Source organism: Wolffia australiana, chromosome 11, assembly GCF_029677425.1.
Source record: "Wolffia australiana isolate 7733 chromosome 11, ASM2967742v1".
In the NCBI taxonomy this organism is placed as follows: Eukaryota; Viridiplantae; Streptophyta; class Magnoliopsida; order Alismatales; family Araceae; genus Wolffia; species Wolffia australiana.
Window position 1 is genome coordinate 2664320 of NC_135845.1, and position 9429 is coordinate 2673748.

Below are 9429 nucleotides of genomic sequence, written 5' to 3' on the forward strand. Positions count from 1 at the left end.
CGCTGCAAGAACAGAAACCACGATCGTAACAAACCGATAATCGAGGACGAACAGGAAATGCCAGAAGTAGTCTCTTCAAAAACTTCGACCGATCTTAAACTTTGTCTAAAATTCCGCATTATCACTTAAAATCCATAATCTATGAATCCAGAACTTGGATAAATTAGACAAATGGTTTCGATGTTGCTTAATACAAGATCGTCAAATCCTAGAAGGCAGAATCCTCCTCCGAGCAGGTGCAAGCATTGCCTCTAATAATTGTCTGACAATTCAGATAATCACTTAAAATCCATTCCACATTCTATGAATCCACAACTTGAATAAATCACACAATATTGATTTCCACGTTGCTTAATCCATGATTGTTAAACTTTAGAAGGCGGAATCCTCCTTCGAGCAGGTGCTAGCTTTGTCTCTAATAATGTCCGAAATTCCTCATAATCACCTAAAATCCATAATCTATGAATCGGATCACACTAAAATAATTTCGACTTTGCTTAATCCACGATCGTCCAATTTTAGAAGGCGGAATCCTCCACCGAACAGGAGCAAGCTTTGCCTATAATAATTTCAAACCAACGATCTATGAAACTATTGACTTCAAGAAATCAGATAAAAATAATTTCGACATTGCTCAATCCACGATCGTCAAACCTTAGAAGGCGGAATCCTCTTCCGAGCAGGTACAAGCTGTGCTTCTAATAATTGTCTGACATTTCATATAACCACTTCAGATCAACAGACTATGAAACTATAACTTGCAGAAATCAGATAAAAATAATTTGGACATTGCTCAACCCGCGGTCGTCAAACCTTAGAAGGCGGAATCCTCCTCCGAGCAGGTGCAAGCTTTGCCTATAATAATAGCCTGAAATTTGACATAATCACTTGAGAAATCCGACAAAATGCATCTCGACATTGCTCAATCCACAATCGTCATACCTTAGAAGGCGGAATCCTCCTCCGAGTAGGTGCAATCTCTGCCTGCAATATAATAGTCTAAAATTTCACATAATCACTCGAGAAACCAGAAAATTTTCATCTCGACATTGCTCAATCCACAATCGTCAAACCTTAGAAGGCTGAATCCTCCTCCGAGCAGGTGCAAGCTAATAGTCTGAAATTTCACATAGTCACTAGAGAAATCAGACACCATTCATTTCGACAATGCTTAATCCACGATCGTCAAACCTTAGAAGGCGGATTCCTCCTCCGAGCAGGTGCAATCGCTGCCTGCAATATAATAGTCTAAAATTTCACATAATCTCTTGAGAAACCAGAAAATTTCATCTCGACATTGCTTAATCCACGATCGCAAAACCTTAGAATGCGGAATCCTCCTCTGACGCCGTCGATGTGCGTCAAATTTCCTCTGGTTCTACCACGCCGCTAACGACTTAGGCAAGAATTCTCTTCGAAAACAGAAGAGAGAGTAGAGAGAGAGAGAGAAGAGAAGAGGTAGAGAGAGAGAGAGAGAAGAGTTTCTGCCGTTGGGCGGGAAATGCGGGGTGGGGTGTAACGAACATGAGATGGAGAGTCCACGTAGGTGCAGAGGGACAGGGGGGACTGACAGGTGGGTCCCACTACGAGCGGTTATACGACAAACAGCTGCTTTGGCCTCGAGATTACCACAAGTTCCCGCGGAGAAACGCTTCATTCACTGCAGGCAAGGAATTCCACTTCTCACTTCTTCATTTCTCCCTCTCTCTCCTCTCTCTCTTCTCTCTTTCTATTTCTCCCTCTCCTCTCTCTTCTCTCTTTCTATTTCTCCCTCTCCTCTCTCCTCTCTTTCTCTCTCCTCTCTCCCCTCTCTTTCTTTCTTTCTTTCTTTCTTTCTTTCTTTCTCTCTCATATTATATCTCTCTTTCTCTCTCCTCTCTCCCTTCTTTTTCTTTCTTTCTCTCTCATATTATATCTCTTTTTCTCTTTCTTCTCTCTTCTCTCCCTTCTTTTTCTTTCTTTCTCTCTCATATTATATCTCTTTTTCTCTTTCTTCTCTCTTCTCTCCCTCTTTTTCTTTCTTTCTCTCATATTATATCTCTCTTTCTCTCTCCTCTCTCTCTTTCTTTCTTTCATTCTTTCTCTCTCATATTATATCTCTCTTTCTCTCTCCTCTCTCCCCTCTCTTTCTTTCATTATTTCTCTCTCATATTATATCTTTCTTTCTCTTTCTTCTATCTTCTCTCCCACTTTTTCTTTCTTTCTCTCATATTATATCTCTCTTTCTCTCTCCTCTCTCTCTTTCTTTCATTCTTTCTCTCTCATATTATATCTCTCTTTCTCTCTCCTCTATCCCCTCTCTTTCTTTCATTATTTCTCTCTCATATTATATCTCTCTTTCTCTATCCTCTCTCCCCTCTCTTTTTTTCATTCTTTCTCTCTCATATTATATCTCTTTTTCTCTCTCCTCTCTCCCCTCTCTTTCTTTCTTTCTCTCTCATATTATATCTCTTTTTCTCTCTCCTCTCTTCCCTCTCTTTCTTTCTTTCTTTCTCTTTCATATTATATCTCTCTCTCTCTCCTCTCACTTCTTTTTCTTTCTTTCTCTCTCATATTATATCTCTCTTTCTCTTCCTCTCTCCCTCTCCCTCTATATATATATATCTCCACTAGCAGTCTTTCTCTCTCTCTCTCTTGTTCTCTCTTTATAAATCTCTCTCTCTCTCTCTCATATCTCTCCATATATATAACTCTCTTCTCTCCATCATACTCTCTCTCCTCTCCCTTGACTCCTTATACAGTAGAGATGTGAATCAGTCTAACTGACAGTTTCATATAATACCATTTAGAGATTTACACAGATCAATTTAGTGAACTCTTTATGCAAAATATCATTCCCTACCTGTATTTAGTGTCTCCACACTAATGTCTATGTTATTATCCATACTCATCATATGAATGACACTAGATAGTGTACTTCTTCTTGGATACTTGGATGTCTTTATTCACTATTTTGAAAATGAATATTATGAAAAAAAATATTATGGGCTAGTGTTCTCCATATTATGATCTCATCATTATTCATTAAGTGATCATGTATTCATGGATCTCATCACAAGCAGGATCACACATATTATAATGAATCTTTTGTAATAATGAACAATGAATAAGATGTTGAATGTGTGATTTGCTTGCAGACCATATATATTTCCATCAACATCCCCTTGATGTAGGGCGACGCCAGGATCATGCCGAGATGACACCTCATTTCTGTGTGGAATATTTCTAAGGTGATTGCCCAATGTGTCTTGAGCCCCCCTGTGGCAGTTGCACTGTTGAGGTTGAGGTTAGAGCATGTAAGTCATGGTGGGAAGCCTATAGATTGTGGGCCTCACACCTCCGTTCCCACCACTAACTTGTGCACTCTATCTTTTAACATCTCAATCTCTCTCTATCCCTCTCTCTTAGCCTCTAGTTATCTCTCTTTCTCTCTCTTTATATATCTATTATCTATCTCATTCTTTATCTCTATATATATCATTATCTAACTCTATCAATATCTTCTTTCTCCCTCTCAATCACTCTCTATCTCAATCTTTGTATGTATAGATATCTCAGTCTTTCTGTTTCATTCAGTATATATATCTCACACACTCTCTCTATCTCGTTCTTTATCTATTTGTCACTATGTCTCTGTCTCATTCTTTTATACATATCTCTCCAACATACACTCTCTATATCTCATTCTTTATTTATTTGTTACTATGTCTCTGTCTCACCCTTTTATACATATCTCTCCAACATACCCTCTCTCTATCTAATTCTTTATCTATTTGTTACTATGTCTCTGTCTCACCCTTTTGTACATATCTCTCCAACATACACTCTATGTATCTCATTCTTTATCTATTTGTTACTATGTCTCTGTCTCACCCTTTTATACATATCTCTCCAACATACACTCTCTCTATCTCATTCTTTATCTATTTGTTACTATGTCTCTGTCTCACTCTTTTATAAATATCTCTCCAACATACACACACGCACTCTCTCTCTCTCTCATTCTTCATATATTTGTCTCATTATTCATCTCTCTCACTCTGTCTCTATTTCATTATTTATCTCTCCCCCTCTCTCTCTCTGTGTCATTCTTTATCTCTCTCTCTTACTCTCTATCTATCTCATTCTTCATCTCTCTATTTCATTCTTTATGCATCTGTCAGTATGTCTTTAAATCATTCTTTATCTCTCTACTATCTCTATCTCAGTCTTCATCTCCCTTTATCTCTCTATTTATTTCTTTATATATACATCTCTCCTGCAGGAAAGCCTGCCATTGTCCTTTCCATCTGAGCTGCCTTTATCACCGTTACTGCATAGCCTCTGAATATCTCTCTTTCATACACACATACACACACGCACACACACACACTCCCTCTCCCTCTCCCTCTATCTCTCACTCTCTTTCTCTTAGACTCTCGTGTAAAAAAAATGAATAACTGTAGTTAGAATAGGGTGAAGAGAAAATAAATAGAGAGAGGAAGATAGACAGAAGATCTGATCATCTTGTTCAAACATTCCCATCTATACTATAAAAGGATCATATTTATAGGGCAAACTAGAGAGATCCATTTGAAAAGGTTGTTTCGTCAAAATGTGACAATGTCCTCATCTTGTGCAGCCATTACATGTTTTGAATTCCAGTTAATTATTCAAACAACAATATGGGGTACATGTCTCATTGTGATCGAGTGAGACAACTTAAATCCTATTGGTTGGTTTTTTGAAGTAGACCTGAATTTTACAAAATGTTGGATTCATCAACCACTGATGGAATGTTTCATTAATGCTTCAAACTTAAAAAGGAACTTATGTCAAAATCAATCATTCTTACATAGAAAAATGTTTGGGAAGACACTTAGATAACCTTCTAAACCCTATTTACTTGTTGATTGCATGTATACGGAAGAAGAAGATCAGCGTCGTGGCTTGAACACTTGGACCTAGTCAACAGATCCTATATGGCATGTTGTGATTGGGAGCAAATAATTCTGTATTTTTTTTTAGGCTTTTAGTGCTGAAATTTTATATTTTAACATTTAAAGAGACAATACAATCAATTAATGAGTTTATAATCATAAAACTCAATCCATGTCCATGTCTAAGGTTATTCATCAACCCCTGGGCAGAAGACAATGTGGAGGCAATAATCATAAACCATTTACTCTTCGATCTTAACCATAAAAGACATCAATATCTTTATATAATGGGAGAAAAAGACTTAAAACCACATGATGAGTCATCCACTAGGATGGTGCTCTAATTTGTCTGCATTGGGTTTCCACACACAAAACGATTACGCCAATTATATGCTTTCACTTGGGAATTTTCACTTTTCTAAAGTTGTTTCTTAGTGATGAATACACAATTAGAGATATAATTTTTGAGGTATTTTCACTTTTCTGAAATTTTTTATTCATTAATAAGAAATAATTATAATGCTTGGAGATGGAGAGAACACATTTTTGAGGTTTTACTTGTTGAAGATATATCCATCGCAGTCGTATGTACAGGAAGAAACATGCACTTCCCTAATCAACCTCTCACACAAGACTTCAAAAGTTATGACCTAACCATCCGTAGAAAATCCACTAAATTGAGGGAAAGAAGGCTTCTAGTTAATTAAAAATCACACAAATCAAAAGAACAAAATTAAAAGAAATCATACATTAAATTCTCTGCATAGGTCACAAATTGGTTTCCATGTTTGTTTTCATGTGCAAGAAAGAGGTGAACCCTTCACAACTATCATATCAACTTTTTTCAATTCATGTGCATCAATATGATTAACATAGACTAGAAAAGGTATGCGAGATGAGTTTTACCACATACGCTTCAAAATTACATGACCTCAAGACCATGGAGAGATTCGGCCACTACGTTCTCTTTAATTGTGTATATACCCATCAGACAAGCTCGCCTCAGAGAACATGTGCTCCACCCTCGGACAATTAAGACCATATGTAAATCTGGCCACCAGCTGTGGCGCCTGCAAGAAGACCGACCCTCTGAGGGTGTACAGCAAACCGGCACGGAATAGCAGTCATAAAAGGGCTCTCCAATGGCACTATGTTCTTATCTTCCACGGTGATGATATCTACTGCTCGTCTCATGTTCCCCATGAAGAGAAACCTGTCATCCCAACCCCATATCGCCCTGCCAATTAACGGGATAAAAACTATGAATAGACGACGAGGGAGCAATTAAACGAGAGAAGCAAACAGCTTTAATTATCTTTGTCTGCCATCTGTTTCCAGATCACTTTAAGGGAAAAAGGTGGCAGATTGTAAATGATGCATCACGTTAAACACACGTGGTTTGGACGAATGTCGATGACAGAATCATCCTGAATGGCTGGATGACAAGGACAATGGCAATGACGATGATACCATGATCTAATGACTTATCCTAGTTTGGAAACTGATGGATGATGATGACAATGAGGACTCTTGGAAACCCGTTGACAATGTTGGTCATAAACTGATGGATGGAGATGACGATAGGGATGACATCTCTCAGAAATCAAATGAAGATGATGATGGCAAATGAGAATTCAGTATTGACTTTTGGATGGTAATGAAAATCATGACGAAGTCTCCTAGAAAAGGGATGACGATGACGATTTCTCGTCATCATTGTCCATTCCAGTCATACATCGTCATTAACACTAAACCATATATCCCAAGGGTGTCATTGAATTTATAGCACGAGCAATTGATCACTGAAGTCAAAGAAGCTACTTTTCCAGTCGGGCTGATTATGCCTAGTTTGGGAAGGGAAGAATGGGGTATTTAATTACCCATACCTGAAAGAAGAAAGCCACCTGCCAGTCTGATTGAAGTGCTTAATTGTAGTCCAATTATCAAAGCTTGGACCACTCAGGATCCCAACTGTATCATCAATGCTGCAAACAAAAGTCTCTTCTCAGGGAGAAAATAGAAGAACCAACAGAGAATCTTGGTGAAGAAGTTTGATTCATGAGTTTCTTTATAAACCATCAAATTGAATATGATAATAATTGTTGAGACTGTGATAAATGAGGAAACCCACCTCTCTAAGAGTCGGGCAGGCGGTAATAAAATCAAACTCTACAAAATCAGATTAAAAGGTTTCCTATCCTTGCAATAATAGCCCTAATTGTAACAAGTGATAACAGATCTTTAAACATTGGCGAACACATAATGCATTTTCTCAATAAATCCAGACTAACATATATCATGAAACATAAATACCTAGTCGTCGCAAGACATGTTCCACTAGGAGAGAAATATGCAGAATGAACAGCTCTGGCATGCTGAGCAGTTGTAATGCATTCTGGTTTTTTAGAATGAATTTTACGCAGATCCCAAATAGATGCGATGCCATCAGTTGAACTCGTGGCCATCAGATTAGCATTATACCTGTTAAAATCAATGGTATTGATCCTTTGTTCGTGCAAATCCCATGAACTGGAGATTTTACCAGCACTCTCATCCCACATTTTTAAATCCCCCTGACCTTCCCCAAAGTATAGAGACTTGGTATTATTAGGGTGATGAATCAGAGAGAATATGGAATCCTCGGTGCTATATATCATTTTAAACACAGTTTCCCCCACGTCCATTAAACGGATAAAGCCATCATAGCTACAGGTAAAAACCTGCAAAAAAAGTTGCAAACATGTTACAATCTCGATGATAAACTGACGGTAAAAATGAAAATTCCCACATCAATATTAAAAAATTACACCTTTTCAAATCAACCCGGCAAAAAATTAGCCTTTATTATTGAAAAGATGAGACTGCGAGAGATCAACTCGGCAGTTGTGACAACGGTTGTACCTTGGACGAAGAGAACGGATGAAGAGATATGCCAGAAACTGGCGCAGAGTGAGGTGTATAAACATAGGAACCGTCGCCTTCGCTTTCCCCAAAATCAGCATCCCAGAAACCCAAATTCCCATACTTATCTCCCACGGCCAGCAATCTTCGATCAAGAAAAGGAAAGAAACAGACGGTAAGAATCCTTCCAGCGAGCAATCTCCTCGTATTCTCAGGAACAAGAGACAGCGCTGACGCCGGATTCCACGATTCAACTTCATTCTGTAATGATTCAACCCGACGATGCAGTGGCGCGTTCTCTTCCGCGTCCAAAATCGTGGCGGCAAGGGTAGCGACGAAGTCATCCACAATTCGAAGAGGACCCTTCTGCTTGGCCAGGCTAACCGGAGGCGATGGCGTCGTTGGAATCGCGGTTTCTTGAGCGGAATCAGGGGAAATTCCTCGGGAGCGGAGAGATCGACGGAGGACGACGGGAGTTTTACCGGGCTTTGCGATTCGGTGGGGTTTGCGTTTGGAAGACTTGATTAGAGTGCTGAGATCGTTGGCTTTTCGCTTGATGGAGGCAATCATCTCTTCATTGCGCTTGATATTCTCCAGTCGCCGCCGCTCATACTCGGTGAGCGCTGCCTTCGCCGCCGCCATGGCCGACCTTCGTGGAGGTCGCGCAAGACTGAAGAAGAAATGGAAAATGGCGGGAAGGAGGGGTCGACAGTGGTATTTATAGGCCAGGGGAATAACTGAACACTGAAAGTTGGCTGCTTGAATTTTGTATAATTAATGGGCTGTACATTACAGCCCAGTTTATCCTGACTCAAAGAACATGGTAACTTGAAGTGATTTTTTATATAATTTTACATAATCAAGTGATTTTTTTTCACCAAGTATAGCCTTAAAATGTATGGTATTTAAAAATCCTAGAGTATTTGAGATTCACTGGATTGAGGATGTTATTCAATATGTTTGAGGGAAGAATATCGGTTAAAATTCATTTTCTACAAGACATAAATATCAGAAATAATTTATATTCAAGTGGATGTTTTCATATACCTTTTTGTTTCAAATAGGTATTCACTTGACAGCTTGAATATCTTTAAAATTTTAATAAATATATTTTAAAACTTTCAATAAATTGTTATTGGGGGTAGCTTTATAAAGAATTTAGGCTTCATCTTAAGCCTTTTTAAAACTTTATCATTTTAAATCATATTTTGAGAGAAATAATTCATGAGAACTGTTCATTCATGGCTAGAGACCATTTTCAAGAACCAACGAGGCTGCCATGTAAACTAAAGGCGACATAAAAGGTGAAAATTCCTCAAAGAATGAATGTCTGGATCATTTTATTACTCATAGTGGAATGACATAAAAATCCATATCATATATGGCCAGCATGCCATATATGGATATCATATGTGGGTGCTCTTTAGTGTACAATATCATAAATATTGTACTACCAACTCCAGACCAATATATCAATAAAAAATTAATGGGATATAAATGAGTTCATGCAATGGCACCCCTTGGCCCATGTGTTAGTCCAGTTAATGTCTCTAGTAAAACAAAAGCCTTTATTGGCCTTCTTGATGGAAATATATATGGCCATCAAGCC

At 38.3% G+C, this 9429-nt stretch overlaps 1 protein-coding gene across 2 annotated transcripts; it reads right to left on the reverse strand.

Annotated features, from left to right (window-relative positions):
* Nucleotides 1–5727: 5727 nt before the first annotated feature.
* On the reverse strand, nt 5728–8495 carry DRS1 (DROUGHT SENSITIVE 1). Of its 2 annotated transcripts, none has more exons than XM_078583541.1 (4): nt 7821–8495; nt 7401–7639; nt 6806–6904; nt 5728–6156 (listed from the first exon to the last, which is right to left on the reverse strand). In XM_078583541.1, the coding sequence occupies exons 1-4, from the start codon at nt 8460–8462 to the stop codon at nt 5952–5954; spliced, it is 1185 nt and encodes a 394-aa protein (XP_078439667.1). In that variant the 5' UTR covers nt 8463–8495; the 3' UTR covers nt 5728–5951. The 2 variants fall into 2 exon arrangements, with proteins under 2 accessions (XP_078439667.1, XP_078439666.1); XM_078583540.1 differs by having other exon boundaries at nt 7233–7639.
* Between the last annotated feature and the right edge of the window lie 934 nt (nt 8496–9429).

Excerpts from the sequence above, each read along its gene's own strand:
- DRS1 (XM_078583540.1), bottom strand. The coding sequence starts at position 8,462 with ATGGCGGCGGCGAAGGCAGCGCTCACCGAGTATGAGCGGCGGCGACTG. Across the intron at positions 7,640-7,820 it reads ATCCGTTCTCTTCGTCCAAG|GTTTTTACCTGTAGCTATGA; the intron begins GTACAACCGTTG and ends CTTTTTTTGCAG. Across the intron at positions 6,157-6,805 it reads AGGTGGCTTTCTTCTTTCAG|GGCGATATGGGGTTGGGATG; the intron begins GTATGGGTAATT and ends GTTAATTGGCAG.